Here is a 22418-nt window from a genome sequence, read left to right on the forward strand (position 1 = left end):
CATCAAGTTTTTGGCGCCGTTGCCGGGGAAGGCACGCGTTTTCTTTTCTGCAAAACTCGGAGAAAGGTTATTAAATCGACTCTAGAACCCCCTTTTCTGCAACTTTCCATTTTTCGGTTATTTTGTTTCCATTTCAGAAGATATGGATCCTATAAATCGAAATATACACTATGAGGAAGGTTTCTATAACACTCCTCAAGCCACCAGACGCAGAGAGAAGCATCTACGCGATCTCTACGAAAAAACTCAAACCGAAGACTACAGAACGTTCCAGAAGGAGCCCTACGCACCTGAGATGGCAAACCCTAGATACTCTATGTATCGCCTACCTCACCAAGTTCTCCAGCAAGATGAGAACGTCCAGCTCAGTAACAGACTGAGTCGGCTCGAAGGCGTGATCAGACAGTTCATAGAAGCTCAAGCAACCGCTACAACTGCTCTAAACGAAAGGATTGATGGGATATCGAAACTTTTCAATGAAAAAATCGATAACCTAGCCTCACAAGTCAATTCAATAGAGGAACGTGCAACCAAGGATGCAGCTATGATTGCTAACAGGTTCAACAGCATGGAGGAAGAGCAAGCAAAGCACAACTATGAGTTTCGCAACACCAAAAAAAAAGTCATGGACCTGGATTTCAAACTTGATGACGTGGACAAAGCCCTAAACGAAGCCAAGAACGAGTCTTATGACTTTACAGTCGAAGTTTCAGAGAAGGTTTACAAAGTCATCGACAAAACCGAAGAGCTTGACTCAACCATGGACAAAGTAGTCTATGCTCTTGATGAAGTTGAAGAAAAGGTTGAGGAGATCATGCATGGACTTGGAGAGCAGATTCCAACAACCAAAACTAAAGACTCAAGCCCAGAGAGGAAGTACATCAAGCCAGAAGACCCAGGAGACCACCAAGGAGGCAAAAGAGGAAGCAACAGCAGCAGAGCAACTCGGAGGCAAATCCCCGCGGTCGCGTTGGCTCCGACCGCGGCCAACAGGCGTTCCCCCGCGGTCGTGATGGGTCTGCCCGCGGCCCATGGTCGCTTCCCCGCGGTCACGTCACCTGCAGTCAAGGCCAACTGTAAAAACGTTCCAAAACAGTCCCGTTCAGCTCATACAAGCATCTGTACGTCTGGTACACCTCCTGGGATGACTAAACCACTTCAACAACAACTGGTTTGCTCCATAAGCACCCAAAGATCTGAAGAAGAGGACAAGTCATGGCCTTGCAACATGGCTTTGTCTTGTGAAGATGAGTATGAAGAGCAATACTCTGAAGATAAAGAGTATGGGTTGTTTGTAGAAGATCCAAACGCAGGATATTCCTCAGAAGACGACTCAGGAAAAATTCAATGGATCACCAACAACATCGGTAGAGAGAAGCTAATGGAGTTCAACAACGTAGTCAGGTCATTCCCTGCTCATTTAAGCTTTGATGAAATCTGGAAACTTGGTCGTTTGCAAGTCTTTTTCAAGTACTGCAAGGAGTCTAAAGAGGATATCCATAGATACTTTATGAGAGCTCGATACATGACAACACCAGAAGCAGCTGTCTATGCGATTCACCTCAAAAATCCGGAAGACTGCAGCCACTACACCAACAAAATCAGCAAGGAAAAGCTCGACGAATTCAATGATGTGGTTCCAAATTTACCTGAAGGAATCACGTTTGCCAAAGCTTGCAAGGACTTCATGATAGGCCACTACTTCTGTGAGAGCAAAGAATCAATCCCTGAGATAGAAGACTTGTTCAATCATGCCACAAAAGGTAAACCTGTTCGAACACTTCACAAAATAGAAGGTGCAGGTCAGTTTCTTATCTCTTGTTCTATTAGAGGAGAAATGTTTAAAAACGTGCTTTGTGATTCTGGAGCTTGTCTTAACATGATGTCCAAGGCAATTGCTTTGAGACTTGGTATCAAACACCTGCGCAGGACTAGAGCAAAGATTAGTCTAGCTGATGATTCTAATGCAACACCTCAAGGAATAGCTCATGAAATTCCTTTGAGAATAGGAGATTGCATAGTGCATGTCGACTTCTACATTGTCGAAACGAGAGATGCAATCCAGTGATTCTGGGATGGTCTTTTCTAGCAACTTCCGGAGCTATAATGGACTGGCCAAACCGGAGGATTTCATTTGCTAATATCGACAAAGATGTCTTCATAGAAGCTGTCCCATACAACAGCAAAGCAGGAAAACGTTCTGCAACAGAAGAGTTTGAAGAAGAACTTTGGAGTGACGAAGAACCTGCTAAGCAAAACAAGGAGATGTCGAAAAAGACTTGTCTCAGGACAAGGTCTTCTTCATTGGAATAAGTCACGTCCAACACCAAAAGTCGAGCTAAACGACTTAAAACAGAAGCGCTTAATGGGAGGCAACCCATTTAGGTATTGTTTTCTTTAGGATTTTTCTTTCTTTTTCTTAGTTTCAGGTGTTTCTTATAAAACAAAAAAAAAAACCAAAAAAAAAAATAATAATAATTAAAAAAAACCCAAAAAAACCAAAAAGAAGGATGGTACCTGACTGCTCGGCCCAGCAGGAACCAAGGAGAAGCAGGAAGAGGCCGCGATATAAGCCCCCGCGGTCGCAAGTGTTCTGACCGCGGGAAACCTACCGTCGGCCGCGGTCGCGTAGTCCTGACCGCGGCCAAGTGCTTGTTTGCTGCGGTCGTGCAGCCCCTGACCGCGGAACTTGGTCGTTGGCATCCAAACCCGACCCCAACCACCCCTTTCACCTCATTTTACCTCACCAATCACCCTCCACCTCATTCATCACCTCCCACCACCTTCATCACCACCTAATCACCTTCCCAAACCCCTTCGAATGAATCCGGTTCATCTCCACCAGCATCCCGGATCCAGGTAAGTTCTCTTTGTCCTTACCAATTCGATTATCTATGCATTTTTCTCATCCAATCTCGACTTGTTTCACACTGAGGACAGTGTGATTTAAGTCTGGGGGAGGATTTCATCCCTTTCTAACCACTTTTCTTTCATGAGTCTTGCATTATCTACATTTTTTGCTTTTTCCTTAAATTTTTTCAAAATCGGTTTTCAAAACAAAATACGTTTTAAAGGGAATGATGAACATGAATCAATGATAGTTGACTGTGTGCTTTAGACTGTTCATAGTGACATGCTCATTCATGATTTAGGACTAGACTAGGCGGTAGCTAAGCACATTTGAAACGAAGTACCCCAGAGGAATTTGAATGATTTCGATTTAGATGAAGGGATACACTAGCTCTGTTTTATTTGGACTTAATTTGGACTTAATTTTCTCATTGAAGCATTAGACCAGGGAAACAAATCATACATTCAGGACTCCTTTATCCTTTTACCACTCTCTGTTGATCCTGAATGGCTAGTTCATCTTTAGCTAGTTCCCCACCTTAACCAATCCTCTTTCAAACCACATGCACTCTTGTTTTCTATTGTCTTATATTCAGATAAATGCAAAAACGTTGGAGAGAAAGAGGAACGACGCAGTTTTCAGTCACCAAAGACAGAGACCTGCGATGTGCCGGAAAAGTTCCTGGAAGGATTCAACACAAGAGGAAGCTCAGTTTGCCTTAGAAAAATCTCAAATTTTGGTACAATCTCGTCCTCTAGTCTCTCTCTTTAAAAAGCATTTCCTTTCCAAAAAAAAATTTAAAAAAAAAAAAAATCCGAAAATAAGAAAGGAAAGGAGATAAAAGCCTTAGAGAGTCTAGAGAGGTCGAATTTTAAGTCCCAAGGCAACTGGAGTTTGATTTTATGGAGTTTTGGAGATTGTTTTCTGATTCCCGGAAAGAATCTAAGTCTGGGGGAACAGCTGTTTACAACAAAGGAGGAAGGATTATGCAACAACATTTGGCAAGAAGAAGTGATTGAAAATTGTGGTCATCAACAGGTCCTTATCTCTCTTGCGGTTTTGCATATTATCTTGCATCCTCCAGATCTTCGGGTAACCCGAAACACTTTAACTCCACCACTTAAATAGCCCTTTAATGCCAAACGCCGTCTACCCTGGATGATGTCTTTAATGAGAACTCACTATTGAAACTTAATGAATGTAGAGAGCTAGTTGACTGAAATCAAGATTTAAATTGTTTAAGTTTTGCATGATGGAAAAAGTGGACTAGTATCTCTTGTGCATTAGTGAGAATTTTCTAGACTAAGTTGTGGATTGATGCACTATCTTTGGTCCTAGTTTAGGAGTTCATGTCTATGAGATTTGTGCATTCCCTATTTTTGTTTTCACTTAACCAGTTTAGGCTTTTGTTTTGTTTAAGGACAAACAAAGGTTTAAGTCTGGGGGAGTTGATAACACCGTATATTGACCACTTTTATGGATCGTTTTGAAATACTTTTTCTATGTTTTTAATTGTTTTTAAGTACTTTTATTACGTTTTTCTAGTATTTGTAGTTCCAAGACTCTTTTCAGGAAACTTAGGGAAAAGCTTAATAAAATGGATAGAAAACCAGATTTCAGCTCAGAGTCAAACCGTCAGAAGTTCACCCCTAATTGAAGGCCTTCTCACCGTCTGATCCAGCTCAAATTTGGAGACCTTAAAGATGGAAGTATCAGCTTTCCAGTGCACTTTACAGCTTAGCAATCCAACGGTTCAATCAAAAGATACGCGAAGAGAAAGATGTCCCGTAAACCAGCTGGCCAGCACTTCCACCCGCGGCCAACAAGCATTTTCCCTCGGTCAGGAGCATCCCGACCGCGGCAAACCACTCATCCACCGCGGTCACACTTGTCCCGACCGCGGCCTTTAACCTCCAAGCCCAAAAAGCCCATTTCTGAAGCCCACATTTGGAGAAACCCTAAGTGACGTCCAGAGAGGTCTTGAGCACTATAAATACATGTCTTAGGAGCCCTAGAAATCGTGTAACCTATCACCACCAAAATATTTACTTCATATTTTTATTGTTTTTGCTTTATCTTTTAGGGAGAGAGAGATTTGTTCTCTTGAACCCTTGTTCTTTCTTTATCAATTTCGGTTTCTATTCTACTTCTTAATATTATGTCTTTGATTTCGTTCATTATGTCTGAGTAGTTTTATTGTTGGGATTAAGGGATTTTCGATGGGGATACATATGTTCGATGAGGATTCCATTGGCTATTGAGCCGAATCTTAGAACTTTTTCTTCTGAATTCGTTTTTACTGCATGAGAGTAGCGTCATGAACTACAATCTGATCCAGATGCTTGGTGACACGAAAGTGTTCATCAGGTATCAGATCTAGTTTGAGAGAGCAAAACAAACATAGGAGTGGAAACCTACCTATGGGCGATTTGTGAATTAGGACGAGTCTTAAACATAATGCATCTCTTCTCTTCCAGGGCCAGAGTGGAAACCTACTGGTCAGGGCTGAGAGAGATAGTTGTCTATGATCACGACAATGGCGTATTCATACGTCCGTGACTCCAGTTCGAAAAGTTTAAGCTAAGATCTTACAAAATTTACTCTCTAGCAATGTTTTGAATCGTTCGTACCCCTGAGAAAACTTCCCTGAACCCCAACGCTTTCTTCTCCATTGTTTTACACCGATTTTCTTTAAGCTTTAATTCAATATTGTCTTTCCTTTTTAGTTCATTTTCATTTAAGCATTAGAATATCTGTTTTTATTATTTTTAGTTATTTTCGTTAAGTTTAGTTATTACGCCATTTAATTTCCGTATTCTCTTTTAAGATTTCGTTTTGAGATTTTAAACACACTACCAAACCCCCCCCCCCCCACTAAACCGTTTTTGTTCTAGACTTCCTTACTTTAACTTATTTCAAAGGCTTTTTGCAGCAAAAGATCCTCCTTCCATGTGGATTCGATCCCTAAGTACTACAATCGATCAGCTGTGCACTTGCGGTTATTGATTTCAATTAGGGTAAAACTTGACAACCCTCGACACCACACATCAAGACACAACACCATCACTTACGGCCCAACACGAGTCTTAATTTGGCTCAGGAGGGCTGTATCTGCAAAAAAACCATAGACACTATGTGCAAGCACATGACTCGTTCATATAGGAATGATTGAGTTTATCTCCAACAGGATTTATCCTGGTTTTTTTTCTCTCATTAGCAAGTGGCAAGGTCGAATCTATTTTATCTAATTATTTTATGGATAGTTTTGAGGAAATTAGAAAAAAAAGCATTAAATAATTTGAATTGTAAACAGAAGTCTCTGCTCTTTGTATTGTGAGAACCTTTTGAATCAAGTAGTACAATGATTCAAAAGGTCCTTGATGATTTACTACTAAAAATAAAATATATTTCTTAATTTAAGTGAATTTAAATTAGAGTTCTTAATTGATGCATTAAATAAATAAATTAGAAGCTTATGATTTTCTAAGTTGGCAAAACAAAGAAGATTATCATACTTGTGGTGATGAAGAAGGAGGAGAAGAAGAAGAAATTGATGATAGTAGCAGTGATGATGATCATGGTGAACATATTCGTTATGACTGGACCGGTGATAGAGTGATGGTGATAGAGTGATGGAAGCTTTGCGTGATACTCTCACAACTCAATATGATAGCTATAGTCAATTATCTTATTAAATATTTTAATTTATGACTTTGTTTTTTTTTTAACGGTTTAATGTATTACTTTTATTTTGTTATACTTAATGATTTAATTTATTACTTTTGGGTTATTTTATTTTAGTGATTTAGTTTATCCATTGTTTTTTTAATAAATTGTAATGATTTTATCACAAATATTATAATGGTATGATTAGATTCTATTCTTAAAAATATTACTATAATTGCTAACTAATTTTGTATATAGATTTAAAAACTATTTAAAGTATATGTAGAAATTTATAAATAATTAAAATTTTAACTAAATGAAAAATTTAGTAAAAGAGAAAACAGATGTATGGCTACCAAACGAACAAACCTGGGATCAACGTTTAGCCGCCTGGCTGCAAAACGAACAAACCTGCGGCTAAATGCGCGACTAACAAACGAACAACGATCAGCGGCGTCTGATCGCAACCAACGCCTTGGAGCAAACATGGAATCTGCTCAAGGCAGACGCAAGTAGCCGTGCTGATAAACGAACAGACACATATAGTAAAAATATCCCCTTTTGTCTTTCTGTATACCGTCTAAAAACCTATATTTCGCAGGAGACTAAATTACCTCCATTCTAAATCGTAAGGGCTGGTTATTCGTCAGCACCGGTTTAGCTTATGGGTGGTTTGACAAAACATGTGCCGATTACAAAAACTGCTTTTATTTGGAATCCTCATTTTGGTCAACGGGCTCTTTTTGTTTTGAGTTATGATGATTTTAGTATCAAACAACTCTATCTATTTCATCCATCACGACTGTGCCCGTCTCCTGGTCCCTTATAAGCTGGAATTTGTGCGTTCAATTTTGCAGCCAACACCTTCAAACGCTTCCCTGCTCCCATCATCATGAATCTCAAGGATGCTTGATGGTTTCTCCCAATGACTTGAAGGATTATACCAAATTTACATATTCTTTTGCCTCTATTTTATTATTTCTTTCATTTCTATGTCTTTGTCTTGCCGCCTTTCTTGGTTTGTTCTGTGCTCCATAAGTAAACTATAAAAAGGCATGTACTATGTAAACTTTAAAACCTTTGCAGGGCTTAAAAGATTATGAAAGAAGGTTAGGAAAGGAGGAGGAATGTGTGTTTCATTTCCGTATCTAATTGTCCTTTTTTTGTGAAAGAACACTAATATGTGCAAAAACTATGTGTAAAAATAATCCCTTAGTTTTTGAGTTTTTTAATTTCTTAAAATTCTTAAAATTGATCAAAGTTAAACACAGAGTTGTGCAAAAGGATTATTTTTTTCTTTTGAATAAATTTAACATTCTATTAAAAAAAAAACCCTATCTGTTAAAACTTTCATTCGATGTTGGTTTAAGAAAACTATATAAAAATAGAAAAAGTAAGAATGCTACAGATGTGCAGAATTATACTTCAGTTACAGGTTATGACAGAAATACAGCTACAGGTATGCAAGATACTTCAGTTATAAAATAACGGCTTTCACTAAAAGAAAACTTTTTAAAACAGAACATAACAGAAAAGAGAGTCAAAGACTTTTTTATATATGTTGTCTTTGGCACTTTGCTAATATTGGCATATATTACAACGCCTTTGCAACCCAAAATGTTTCATTTATAAACAAAACTGTGATTATCTTGTTATTTTCTAGAGCTCAAAATCCGAAATGGTGAAGATGGTAGGAAGGGAGAGAAGAGATGAAAACGTCGTGGTTGCGATCGATCGAGACAAAGGAAGTCAGGCTGCATTGAAATGGGCTGTCGATAATCTTTTAACCCCAGGAGAGAATCTTACTCTTGTTCATGTCAGGCTAAAACAAACCCTTCCTCTAAATGGTAACTATCAATATAATCAACATCTACAACTTGTTTAATTACCTTGAATGATTCAATGCTGTTATTGCAGCAACCTACCATAATAAGTCTAGAGATGACGTGAAGGAACTGTTTCTTCCATTCCGCTGCTTCTGCACCAGAAAAGACGTGAGTTTCGCTCCTCTCTTCATCAGTTTCTTTTTAAGTATTATCTTTATTGTCACATGATAATATTTAAGACCAATATCATGACTAGGTTAATTTCTCTGTTGGCATTATGGTTTTAGTAATTACAGATTGATATAGAGGTATTTTGGTCAGAAATTTTAATGACTGAGAGTATTGTTGACAGATAAATTGTGAAGATGTGGTATTGGAGGACGTTGATGCCGCTAAAGGAATTATAGACTATGTGCAAGAGAATGCAATTGATATTCTAGTACTCGGTGCATCTAAGATGACTCTTTTAAAGTAAGAAGATTTCTTCTTGCTACTCCTCTTGTCAAAACAGGAAAAGGGTCTTATATTATCTGTGTGTGTGTTGTTTTGTTTCAATAGAAGGTTCAAAGCAGCAGATGTTACAAGTACCGTGATGAAAGGAGCAGCCAGTTTCTGTACAGTTTATGCAATCTCTAGAGGTAAAATATCATCGGTAAGATCAGCAACGTCTTCACCTCCTCCACTCTGCACAATACGTCCAAAGTTGCCAGCTCGGCCCAGCAAAGCTAGCAGCAACAACTCTCATCCCAGAGCAAGACTGTGTCAGCGTGAAGCTGACAAAACACAGGAAGAGATCGAGATCAAGTATAAGTATGTTCCCTAACGATCACCATGCTTGTGACATTCATAATATGTTTCACAAAACTGAGAAATGATAATTTGAATAGGCATCCTCATTACTTGAGAAGAGGATATGACCAGGCCTCAGTGACAGACTCGGATATATCGTTTGTGAGTAGTGATAGGCCAAGTATGGATTGGATGTTCCCAACGCCTCGTCTTTCTGTTAGCTCTGAGTTTGAAGAAAACCGATGCAGCTTTGCGGCATCCTCATGTTCATCAGAAAAACAGTCTTTAGACCTTGGTTCTTCGTATTCTGCATTCTCCTCAAGCTCTCAAGAAAGTGGGAGACTCTCCTCATGGTCACTACATAGCCAGGTAAAGAATAGTATTCATTAATCATTTTTAGACCTTAGCATTATTTACTAATCTACTTAGGCTTAATCGTTATTATTACTCTTACAGGATGATGTAGAAGCTGAGATGAGAAGGCTGAAAATGGAGCTCAAGTATACAATGGAAATGTACAGCACTGCTTGCAAAGAAGCAATCGCGGCCAAGAAAACAGTAAGTTAAGAACTTGAAATAAATATTTCATTTCAAGAAAATGAGACGTGAATTTGTGTCTTCTCAGACAACAGAGTTACACAAATTGAAAGAAGAGAGGGAACAGAAACTAGAAGAAGCAAGACTCGCTAAGGAAGCAGCAATGGCAATGGCAGAGAATGAGAAGGAAAAGAGCAGAGCAGCCATGGAAGCAATAGCAACCGCTCATAGAATAGCAGAAATGGAAACTCAGAAGAGAGAACAAATCGAAACGGCGTCTCTGAGAGAAGCAGGAGATAAGAACAACGTGATGTACTCTTTGGCTAAGAGTGATAGAAGGTATAGGGAGTACACAATTGCAGAGATTGAAGAAGCAACAGAAGATTTCTCAGATAATCACAAGATTGGAGAAGGCGGTTATGGACCTGTTTATAAGGGTACTCTAGATTACACAGAAGTGGCTATAAAAGTCGTGAGACCGGACGCATCACAAGGGCGATCGCAATTCCAACAAGAATTGGAAGTGCTAACCTGCATAAGACATCCAAACATGGTTGTCTTACTAGGAGCTTGTGCAGAATACGGGTGTTTAGTCTATGAATATATGGCCAATGGTAGCTTAGAAGACCGTATACTTAGACGAGGAAACTCTCCAGTGCTTTCATGGCAGTTAAGATTCCGCATTGCAGCTGAAATCGCCACCAGTCTTAATTTCCTTCACCAGATGAAACCAGAGCCACTGGTGCACCGAAACCTGAAACTAGCCAACATATTACTTGACCATTACATGGTCAGCAAGATTGCTGATGTCGGGCTGGCACGGCTCATGCCACCTGCGGTTTCTAACACCGAAACCGAGTATAGAATGACTTCTACTGCTGGAACCATGTGTAACATTGATCCAGAGTACCAACAAACGGGTATACTTGTAACCAAATCAGATATATACTCATTTGGGATTATACTCTTGCAAATACTTACAGCAAAGCCACCAATGAGCTTGACTCACAAGGTTCAGAAAGCAATTGAGGAAGGAACTTTTCTTGGGATGCTAGACCCTGCTGTTCCTGACTGGCCACTTGAAGAAGCCTTAGATTTAGCCAAACTTGGTTTACAATGCGCAGAGTTAAGGCCAAAAGACAGACCTATCTTGGGAAAGGATGTTTTGCCTGAGCTTAAAAAGCTCATGGATTTGGCAGAAGAAAGCATGCCTACAATGCGACCTTCACCAAACAGCACCCAGAATAACAGCCGAACCAATAGTCTAGCATCCACGGCTTCAATCCAAGTAATGCACCTCTATTCTCTTCTGATTGTATTTATGAAGCATGTTATTGATAACTAATTCATCTCCCTTTTTTCGTATTTAGGAGATTATTAGCAATCTATCTCTAAACAAATTTGAAGTTGATGGGAGTTATAATAGCACAGCATCTTGAGGAGGAAAAAAATGGAGTAGAGAGAACAAGTTAAGAGAAGGAATGGAAAAAAATAAGTAAAACTCATCAGCTTGTTTTTATCGCCAAGAGGAGATTAGTAAACCTCCTCTGTGTAATTGAATATTCCAACTATTTTTTCATGCATTTGTCCCACGTTGCTTGGGGCAATGCTTTTGAGTTTCGAGTTTCTTTCTAAGTCATCCATCCCTCCGATCAAGCTTTCAACATCACAGGTTTAAATATGAAATATCGTTTTGATCTTACCATTAGACTGTTCAAAACTATTCAAAGCCTATTAGACTTACTCGACGATATGGTCAACACGATACAGATTCTAAAACTAAACCACACGTTCTCAGTTCTCTCCGGAATTGCTCCATGCTCTCTATTAACCATATATGTATTGATTGGTTTAATCTGGTTAAGCTTCCTTTTACTTAACCAGTTGTGTATATATATGTAATCAACACTTTCACAGGAATTAATGAGAAATTAGTTGACTTCTCTCTCTAGTTAATATGGTATCAGAGCGTGAACACTCTCTCTCCTCCGCGTAAAAGAATTCGTCGTCTTCTTCGTCAAGATTTTTCCTTTTGAGCTTGATTTAATCTTCGATTGAGCTTTGATTCATCTTGATGAGTGCTTCTCCACACGAATAATGTTCTATCTTTCGTGTGAATCTCGTTTTCATTGTTTTTGTGATTCTTTAATCAGCGATTGCATCGATCGTTGTTTCTCTTCTTTCTCTTTTTGTTTGACCAAGTTTGTTGTTATTAGATCTCATTTCCATCACTTACATCTTCTTTACAGTGTTCGTTTCACATTGAATCGATAATTTTTTTGATTTCTCGCACATTGTGGTGACTTTTGATTTGAATCATGATTCGACTAATACATTGGGCGGTTCTTCACAATACTCCGATCATTATGAGAATTCTTATTTTTTTCCACAGCTCCGATCATGCCGGACTCGTCCTGGTTTCCGATCGACTCACCACCGGCGCAGATTTTCATTCTTGGAGACGATCTGTACGAATGGCGCTCAATGTCCGCAATATGCTGGGGTGTATCAACAGAACCATAACTAAACCGACAGAAGGTTATCGCGACTCTGGATCTTGGTCTCGATGCAACGACATGGTGGCTACATGGCTTATGAACTCAGTTTCTAAGAAGATTGGGTCTTTTGTTCATCTCCATTGCTTCAGGTACCTGGAATAATCTTCTAACTTGGTTCAAACAGGATGATGCTCCTAGGATTTTTGAGATTGAACAAAGGCTTAGCAATATTCAACAAGGTTCTTTGGATGTTAGTTCGTATTACACCGAATTGGTGACTCTATGGGAAGAATATCGGAATTATGTTGAACTCCCAGTCTGCACTTATGGAAAATGTGAGTGTAATGCAGCTATGTTATGTGAAGAAATGCAACAGCGTAGCCGAGTTACAATGTTCTTAATGGGATTAAACGAGTCTTATGAATCAATTTGTAGACATATTCTGGTTCTCAAACTGATACCATCTATTGAGTATGCTTATAACATGCTAGCTCAAGATGAAAGAAAGAAGACAATAAAGCCTTCAAAATCTGAAAAGTTATTTTCCAGAATTCTGGTCCTCCTCAACTATCTCAGGAAACTTCAGAACATTTAAGTTATGCAGCATATGCTCTTCAAAATAACTATCCACCTAAGACCAGACCTGTGTGTACCCATTGTGGCCAATCAAGACATGTTGGGACTATTTAAATTTGTAAAGGTGAGTTTTAGCTCTGCAGGCGATCAGTTTGGCGATCTAGGGTTTTCAAGGTTTCGTACTCAGGCGAGGCTATGGAGTCGCAGGGCACGGAGGGAGACCCTCCATAGCTGTCATCTCCAACTCAAACCCAAGCTACATCTCCCCCATCGTGGGTAAACATCGTTCAAAATAAGCAAGCTTTGTCAAAGTACGAAATTCAGCTCTCTGTCAAAGATGGAAAAAACTTGGTTGTCGTTCCAAAGGAAGTGTCTGATGACGTTTCCCCTATGGGATGATTTTCTCATTGGTCGATTCCTGGCTACAGCTCCTCATGTCGCCAAGATTCACATGATTGTTAATAAAATTTGGTCGGGTGGTGAAAAAACTCAAAGGATTGACGTTCACGTCATCAATGAAACTACAGTTCGGTTCAAAGTCTCAAATCCAATGATTCGTCAACGGGTTATGCGTCGGGGTATGTGGAATATCGCAGAAATACCAATGGTAGTATCAAAGTGGTCACCAATCACGGAAGATGCAGAAACGGAGGTGAAATCTGTTCCTCTTTGGGTGCACCTAAAGAATGTTTCACCAAGTATGTTTTCTTGGAAGGGACTCAGTTTCATAACAAGTTAAGTAGGTACTCCAACTCGTCTTCATCCTGAGACAGCAGCGTGATAACACCGTATTTTGACCACTTTTATGGATCGTTTTGAAATACTTTTTCTATGTTTTTAATTGCTTTTAAGTACTTTTATTACGTTTTTCTAGTATTTTTAGTTTCAAGACTCTTTTCAGGTAACTTAGGGAAAAGCTTAACAAAATGGATAGAAAACCAGATTTCAGCTCAGAGTCAAACCGTCAGAAGTTCACCCCTGATTGAAGGCCTTTTCACCATCTGATCCAGCTCAAATTTGGATACCTTAAAGATGAAAGTATCAGCTTTCCAGTGCACTTTACAGCTTGGCAATCCAACGGTTCAATCAAAAGATACGCAAAGAGCAAGATGTCCCGTAAACCAGCTGGCCAGCACTTCCACCCGCGGCCAACAATCATTTTCCCGCGGTCAGGAGTATCCCGACCGCGGCAAATCACTCATCCACCGCGGTCACACTTGTCCCGACCGCGGCCTTCAACCTCCGAGCCCAAAAAGCCCATTTCTGAAGCCCACATTTGGAGAAACCCTAAGTGACGTCCAAAGAGGTCTTGAGCACTATAAATACATGTCTTAGGAGCCCTAGAAATCGTGTAACCTATCACCACCGAAATATTTACTTCATATTTTTATTGTTTTTGCTTTAGCTTTTAGGGAGAGAGAGATTTGTTCTCTTGAACCCTTGTTCTTTCTTTATCAATTTCGGTTTCTATTCTACTTCTTAATATTACGTCTTTAATTTCGTTCATTATGTCTGAGTAGTTTTATTGTTGGGATTAATGGATTTTCGATGGGAATTTATATGTTAGGTGAGGATTCCATTGGCTATTTAGCTGAATCTTAGAACTTTTTCTTCTGAATTCGTTTTTACTGCATGAGAGTAGCGTCATGAACTACAATCTGATCCAGATGCTTGGTGACACGAAAGTGTTCATCAGGTATCAGATCTAGTTTGGGAGAGCAAAACAAACATAGGAGTGGAAACCTACCTATGAGCGATTTGTGAATTAGGACGAGTCTTAAACATAATGCATCTCTTCTCTTCCAGGGCCAGAGTGGAAACCTACTGGTCAGGGTTGAGAGAGATAGTTGTCTATGATCACGACAGTGGCGTATTCATACGTCCGTGACTCCAGTTCGAAAATTTTAAGCTAAGATCTTACAAAATTTACTCTCTAGCAATGTTTTGAATCGTTCGTACCCCTGAGAAAACTTCCCTGAACCCCAACGCTTTTTTCTCCATTGATTTCCTGCGATTTTTCTTTAAGCTTTAGTTCAATATTGTCTTTCCTTTTTAATTCATTTTCATTTAAGCATTAGAATATCCGTTTTTATTATTTTTAGTCATTTTCATTTAGTTTAGTTATTACGTCATTTAATTTCCGTATTCTCTTTTAATATTTCGTTTTTAGATTGTAAACACACTACCAAACCCCCACTAAACCGTTTTTGTTCTAGACTTCCTTACTTTAACTTATTTTCAAAGGCTTTTTGCAGCAAAATATCCTCCTTCCCTGTGGATTTGATCCCTAAGTACTACAATCGATCAGCTGTGCACTTGCGGCTATTGATTTCAATTAGGGTAAAACTTGACAACCCTCGACACCACACATCAAGACCACCATCAAGTTTTTGGCGCCGTTGCCGGGGAAAGCACGTGTTTTCTTTTCTGCAAAACCCCGAGAAAGGTTAGTAAATCGACTCTAGAACCCCTTTTTCTGCAACTTTCCATTTTTCGGTTATTTTGTTTCCATTTCAGAAGATATGGATCATATGAAACGAAATTACTACTATGAGGGAGGTTTTTACAACACTCCTCGAGCTACTCAATGCCGAGAAGCACAATACATTCGTGATCCCTCCTCAATGGATCAGAATTCAATCCCGAACCACCACAAAAGAGGACATCGCAAGCACTACAAATCAATTCGTGAAGGTTTAGAGGAAAAAGGATTCTGCTGGGAGACCATAACAACTTACAATACCCACGAAGATATCCATGATTGTCTCTTTGATGAAGATATGTCGTCTGTATCCCAAACCGAGATTGATGATATGCTTCAGGAGCTCAATGAATCTATGGATGATGGGTATTGGGTATCTTGTGAAGTAGATGGAGAATCCTCCATCAAGTTTGTTAGAAAGAGGCCATCAAATGAAATTCCTTTGGATCATCACGTCATGGAAGCCAGCCATCAAGAAAAAGGAGAACCTCTTTCCATCCCTAGTGACGATCTCGTCTCTACCGATTCATTCAAGTGTTTTGGAGACTACAAACAAGATCATAAGTCCCTTTCTCTTGATGAACCAAAGCCTTGTTCTCCTTCAGCTCCTCACCACCTTGAATGTAAGACAGACTACGTGGAAGATAAGACACTAATGGTGACATCAAAACCACCATTGGAGGCGATTTCTAAGACGAAGGATTCCGAGAAGTTTGATGCCCCATTCTCAATCAAGGAAGTGAAATTTCGTGATTCTCTTTGTGAATCTGGACCTGATGTGAATCTCATACCAAAGACCATTGCAGAGAATACAGGTATTTCGATTTTTCATCCCTTGAAGATTGATATTCACTATGGAGATTTTTCTGGTGCAGCTCTACTTGGTTCCAAACCAGAATTGCCTTTTCAAGGGAAAGGTTGTCTTGTTTCTACTGGTTTCCATGCTATGGAGATGAGAAACAATGCAACAAAACCCTTGATACTTGGTATTTCGTGTCTAGCATATGTTGGAACACTCATCAACTACCTGCATCAACATATGAGTTTCCTGAAGATCAACAAGAAAACCCCATACCCGGTGATTACTACAAGAAACTCTCATTGTCTGACAATAGGAGGCGTAGATGATCCAATATTTGACTCTGGAGGAACTACAAAGGATGTTGGATACGTTCTAGAAAGAAGAGCACCCGAAGAAAATGCTGGATTTACAAGTTTGACAAACAAAGGTATTTTCCTATGCACACCTTTAACCAATGCTCATATAAGAGGTGATGCAGACTTAATCGAAGCAAGAGTGGAGTTTAAATGGCTCTCAAGTCTCTTTTCCGAAGACTCTCCACAAGGAAAAATAATTGGAGACAAGAAGCAAGAGGATTTGAACATCTTTCCTGGGATATTCGGCACCGCGGTCGCGTGTGCGCTACCAGCGGCCAAACCACCTTTCGCCGCGGTCGCGCGTGCGCTACCAGCGGCCAAACCACTTTTTACTGCGGTCGCGGCACTTCCACCAGCGGCCAATGCTCTTTTTACCAATTCTCCAACAGTTCAAGCCATGGCGACACCTCTCCAAGCAAACTGTCCTCACCTTGGATGCTTAACCATCTCCACCACTTCAGATCATAAAGAATCATCTGTCCTTGTATCTTGCAACATGGTTCAATGTCATGAAGTGAGAGAGACCTTATTCACCTCATCATACAAGCATCTAAGACGTTCTCCTGTCACAAGTGGTGTTGAAGACTCATACCTCAAAGAAGTTCCAAGACTGATTTTTGATCCTGGAGGAGGCTACCATCTCGAACCTGCTAAGCAAAGCAAGGAGATGTCGAAAAAGACTTGTCTCAGGACAAGGTCTTCTTCATTGGAATAAGTCACGTCCAACACCAAAAGTCGAGCTAAACGACTTAAAACAAAAGCGCTTAATGGGAGGCAACCCATTTAGGTATTGTTTTCTTTAGAATTTTTCTTTCTTTTTCTTTTGATCTTTTTCTTTTTCTTAGTTTCAGGTGTTTCTTATAAAACAAAAAAGACAAAAAAATAAAAAAACCAGAAAAAACCAAAAAGAAGGATGGTACCTGACTGCTCGGCCCAGCAGGAACCAAGGAGAAGTAGGAAGAGGCCGCGATATAAGCCACCGCGGTCGCATGCGTTCTGACCGCGGGAAATACATGTTCAACCGCGGTCGTGTAGTTCTGACCGCGGCCAAGCAATGGTTCACCGCGGTCGTGCAGCCCCTGACCGCGGCACTTGGTCGTTGACATCCAAACCCGACCCAAACCACCCCTTTCACCTCATTTCACCTCACCAATCACCCTCCACCTCATTCATCACCCTCCACCACCTTCATCACCACCTAATCACCTTCCCAAACCCCTTCGAATGAATCCGGTTCATCTCCACCAGCATCCCGGATCCAGGTAAGTTCTCTTTGTCCTTACCAATTCGATTATCTATGCATTTTTCTCATCCAATCTCGACTTGTTTCACACTGAGGACAGTGTGATTTAAGTCTGGGGGAGGATTTCATCCCTTTCTAACCACTTTTCTTTCATGAGTCTTGCATTATCTACATTTTTTGCATTTTCCTTAAAGTTTTTCAAAATCGGTTTTCAAAACAAAATACGTTTTAAAGGGAATGGTGAACATGAATCATCGATAGTTGACTGTGTGCTTTTAGACTGTTCCTAGTGACATGCTCATTCATGATTTAGGACTAGACTAGGCGGTAGCTAAGCACATTTGAAACGAAGTACCCCAGAGGAATTTGAATGATTTCGATTTAGATGAAGGGATACACTAGCTCTGTTTTATTTGGACATAATTTTCTCATTAAAGCATTAGACCAGGGAAACGAATCATACATTCAGGACTCCTTTATCCTTTTACTACTCTCTGTTGATCCTGAATAGCTAGTTCATTTTTTAGCTAGTTCCCCACCTTAACCAATCCTCTTTCAAACCACATGCACTCTTGTTTTCTATTGTCTTATATGCAGATAAGTGCAAAAACGTTGGAGAGAAAGAGGAACGACGCAGTTTTCAGTCACCAAAGACAGAGACCTGCGATTTGCCGGAAAAAGTTCCCGGAAGGATTCAACACAAGAGGAAGCTCAGTTTGCCTTAGGAAAATCTCAAATTTTGGTACAATCTCGTCCTCTAGTCTCTCTCTCTTTAAAAGGCATTTCCTTTCCTTAAAAAAAAAAAAAAAAAAAAAAAAAAAAAAGAAAAAATATCCGAAAATAAGAAAAGAAAGGAGATAAAAGCCTTAGAGAGTCTAGAGAGGTCGAATTTTAAATCCTAAGGCAACTGGAGTTCGATTTTATGGAATTTTGGAGATTGTTTTCTATTCCCGGAAAGAATCTAAGTCTGGGGGAACAGCTGTTTACAACAAAGGAGGAAGGATTATGCAACAACATTTGGCAAGAAGAAGTTATTGAAAACTGTGGTCATCAACATGTCCTTATCTCTCTTGCGGTTTTACATATTATCTTGCATCCTCCAGATCTTCAGGTAACCCGAAACACTTTAACTCCACCACTTAAATAGCCCTTTAATGCCAAACGCCGTCTACCCTGGATGATGTCTTTAATGAGAACTCACTATTAAACTTAATGAATGTAGAGAGCTAGTTGACTGAAATCAAGATTTAAATTGTTTAAGTTTTGCATGACAGAAAAAGTGGACTAGTATCTCTTGTGCATTAGTGAGAATTTTCTAGACTAAGTTGTGGATTGATGCACTATCTTTGATCCTAGTTTAGGAGTTCATGTCTATGAGATTAGTGCATTCCCTATTTTTGTTTTGACTTAACCAGTTTACGCTTTTGCTTTGTTTGAGGACAAACAAAGGTTTAAGTCTGGGGGAGTTGATAACACCGTATTTTGACCACTTTTATGGATCGTTTTGAAATACTTTTTCTATGTTTTTAATTGCTTTTAAGTACTTTTATTACGTTTTTCTAGTATTTGTAGTTTCAAGACTCTTTTCAGGTAACTTAGGGAAAAGCTTAATAAAATGGATAGAAAACCAGATTTCAGCTCAGAGTCAAACCGTCAGAGGTTCACCCCTGATTGAAGGCCTTCTCACCGTCTGATCCAGCTCAAATTTGGAGACCTTAAAGATGGAAGTATCAGCTTTCCAGTGCACTTTACAGCTTGGCAATCCAACGGTTCAATCAAAAGATACGCGAAGAGCAAGATGTCCCGTAAACCAGCTGGCCAGCACTTCCACCCGTGGCCAACAAGCATTTTCTCGCGGTCAGGAGTATCCTGACCGCGGCAAATCACTCATCCACCGCGGTCACACTTGTCCCGACCGCGGCCTTCAACCTCCGAGCCCAAAAAACCCATTTCTGAAGCCCACATTTGGAGAAACCCTAAATGACGTCTAGAGAGGTCTTGAGCACTATAAATACATGTCTTAGGAACCCTAGAAATCGTGTAACCTTAGAGAACCAAATTTTTTACTTCATATTCTTATTGTTTTTGCTTTAGCTTTTAGGGAGAGAGATATTTGTTCTCTTGAACCCTTGTTCTTTCTTTATCAATTTCGGTTTCTATTCTACTTCTTAATATTATGTCTTTAATTTCGTTCATTATGTCTGCGTAGTTTTATTGTTGGGATTAAGGGATTTTCGATGGGGATTTATATGTTCGGTGAGGATTCCATTGGCTATTGAGCTGAATCTTAGAACTTTTTCTTCTGAATTCGTTTTTACTGCATGAGAGTAGCGTCATGAACTATAATCTGATCCAGATGCTTGGTGACACGAAAGTGTTCATCAGGTATCAGATCTAGTTTGGGAGAGCAAAACAAACATAGGAGTGGAAACCTACCTATGGGCGATTTGTGAATTAGGACGAGTCTTAAACATAATGCATCTCTTCTCTACCAGGGCCTGAGTGGAAACCTACTGGTCAGGGTTGAGAGAGATAGTTGTCTATGATCACGACAGTGGCATATTCATACGTCCGTGACTCCAGTTCGAAAAGTTTAAGCTAAGATCTTACAAAATTTACTCTCTAGCAATGTTTTGAATCGTTCGTACCCCTGAGAAAACTTCCCTGAACCCCAACGCTTTTTTCTCCATTGATTTCCTGCGATTTTTCTTTAAGCGTTAGTTCAATATTGTCTTTCCTTTTTAGTTCATTTTCATTTAAGCATTAGAATATCCGTTTTTTATTATTTTTAGTCATTTTCATTAAGTTTAGTTATTACGTCATTTAATTTCCGTATTCTCTTTTAATATTTCTTTTTTAGATTGTAAACACACTACCAAACCCCCACTAAACCGTTTTTGTTCTAGACTTCCTTACTTTAACTTATTTTCAAAGGCTTTTTGCAGCAAAAGATCCTCCTTCCCTGTGGATTCGATCCCTAAGTACTACAATCGATCAGCTGTGCACTTGCGGCTATTGATTTCAATTAGGGTAAAACTTGACAACCCTCGACACCACACATCAAGACCACCATCACAGCGTGCACCAATCTGGAAGTTGCAAAGGTGTTTGTAGAAGCAGACTTAACAAAAAAACTCCCCAAAGTCATCAATTACCAGTTTCAGGAAGGATCAGACTCAGATGTTGAATTCAGCTACCCATGGTTACGGCCAAAGTGTTCTGTTTGCAGTAAATGGAGTCATTTGAACACAGTTTGTCGTACTAATGTCGGCTCTCCTGCGAAAACTGTGGTAGAGACACAATTGAAACAGACTGATGTTGTTAAGGAGGTTGAGAAAACATCAACGCTAGCTCTGCCCCAAATTGATTTACAGAGCCACAATTCTGCTGCAAAAGACACAGGAAAGGAACCGATTATCATCTCACCTGTTATGGAGAGTAAGGTAACCGGGGAAACTACTGTTGAGGATGATGGATGGTCGGAGGTATCTCCAGGAAAGGCTAGTCGAAACTCAGGAAAGAAAGATAAGCTTGAGTTTGGGCAAGTTAAACTCTTAATGCACTCTCAGTACGAGGTGTTAAGCAATGCAGGTAAGGAAGGTGAGTTGCTTGAGGAAAGCCAGCCAGAAAAACCAGAAACAAAGGAAGAAAAGAGTGGTGGATCAACAGTTATTCCTGCAGCTGAGGAGAAGATCGATTCAGTTACTGGCCCGGTGACTAATATGGCTCGACAGAGACATGATGGTATTACTTTAAGCTCACCTCTGCATCACAGTTCGAAGAAGGATCACAAGTTTCTCTCGGTATCTACTTCTCAATAGACAAAGGATCCTCCTATGGCTGTAGGGAAGAAAGGTGCCAACAAACAACATTAATGGCTAGCTTCTTCTGGAATATTCGCGGTTTTAACAAGTCTACAAAGCACTCTGTGGTTAAAAGTGGGATTCAAAACTCTTCTCTGCAATTTGGTTGTATCTTGGAAACTCGAGTTCGGGAGCACAAGTCTAGCAGGATTGTAAATAAAGTTTTTGACGGTTGGTCTTTTCTTTCTAATTACGAATGAAGCGAGTTGGGAAGGATTTGGGTAGTGTGGAGAGATGGAGTCCGACTCACACCAATGTTCAAGACGGGGCAAATAATCACCTGCTCAGTGTTGCTTAACAATCACAGCGATTAATTCTTTTGTTCCCTCATATACGCCTCGAACTTCCAAGAGGAAAGACGAGCCTTGTGGGAGGACCTCAAGTCTCATTTTGATTCTCCAATTTATAAAAATAAAGCTTGGATAATATATAGAGATTTTAACGAAATTCTTTCGGCATCAGAGCATTCAGCCTATACTACAAATCCAGTCCTTCCTCGAGGTTCCCGAGATTTTCAAGAGGCAGTGAGCCATTTTTCTCTTCTCGACTTGGGTTTTAATGGCCCAAATTTCACCTGGTGTAACAAGCAAGATGATGGTTTGATTTGCAAGAAACTTGACAGAGTTCTGGTTAATGAGGAATGGTTCCAGGTTTTTCCTCGATCCTATAGCGTTTTCGAGGCAGGGGGTTGTTTGGATCATTTGCGATGTCATATCCACTTGGAAGCAGAGCAAACTCTGTCTAGGCGGCCATTTAAGTTCATAAACGCGCTTATAGAATTCCATGGTTTTACACCTCTCGTGGAAAGTTTTTGGTTTAATACGGTGGAGTTATTCTCTTCAACGTCAGCTATGTATCTATTTTCAAAGAAGCTTCGGGCGTTAAAACCTCAGCTTCATGCCTTGCAAAAAGCCAAGATTGGTGATATA

At 39.8% G+C, this 22418-nt stretch overlaps 1 protein-coding gene across 1 annotated transcript; it reads left to right on the plus strand.

Moving 5' to 3' along the window:
• Positions 1-8195: 8195 nt before the first annotated feature.
• On the plus strand, positions 8196-13142 carry LOC18014197 (U-box domain-containing protein 35). The gene is made up of 9 exons (XM_024153813.1): positions 8196-8364; positions 8435-8511; positions 8696-8814; positions 8902-9147; positions 9231-9501; positions 9589-9690; positions 9758-10876; positions 12479-12508; positions 12975-13142. Exons 1-9 carry the CDS (start codon positions 8196-8198, stop codon positions 13140-13142), a joined length of 2301 nt encoding a protein of 766 aa, XP_024009581.1.
• Positions 13143-22418: the final 9276 nt, after the last annotated feature.

The sequence above is a fragment of the Eutrema salsugineum genome, unplaced genomic scaffold (genome assembly GCF_000478725.1).
Source record: "Eutrema salsugineum unplaced genomic scaffold, Eutsalg1_0 scaffold_4, whole genome shotgun sequence".
Taxonomy (NCBI): Eukaryota; Viridiplantae; Streptophyta; class Magnoliopsida; order Brassicales; family Brassicaceae; genus Eutrema; species Eutrema salsugineum.

Bases quoted from the DNA above. Each gene is read 5' to 3' on its own strand.
- LOC18014197 (XM_024153813.1), top strand. From the start codon at position 8,196: ATGGTGAAGATGGTAGGAAGGGAGAGAAGAGATGAAAACGTCGTGGTT. The intron at 8,815-8,901 runs GTAAGAAGATTT...TTGTTTCAATAG, and splicing joins TCTAAGATGACTCTTTTAAA to AAGGTTCAAAGCAGCAGATG. The intron at 9,502-9,588 runs GTAAAGAATAGT...TTACTCTTACAG, and splicing joins CATGGTCACTACATAGCCAG to GATGATGTAGAAGCTGAGAT.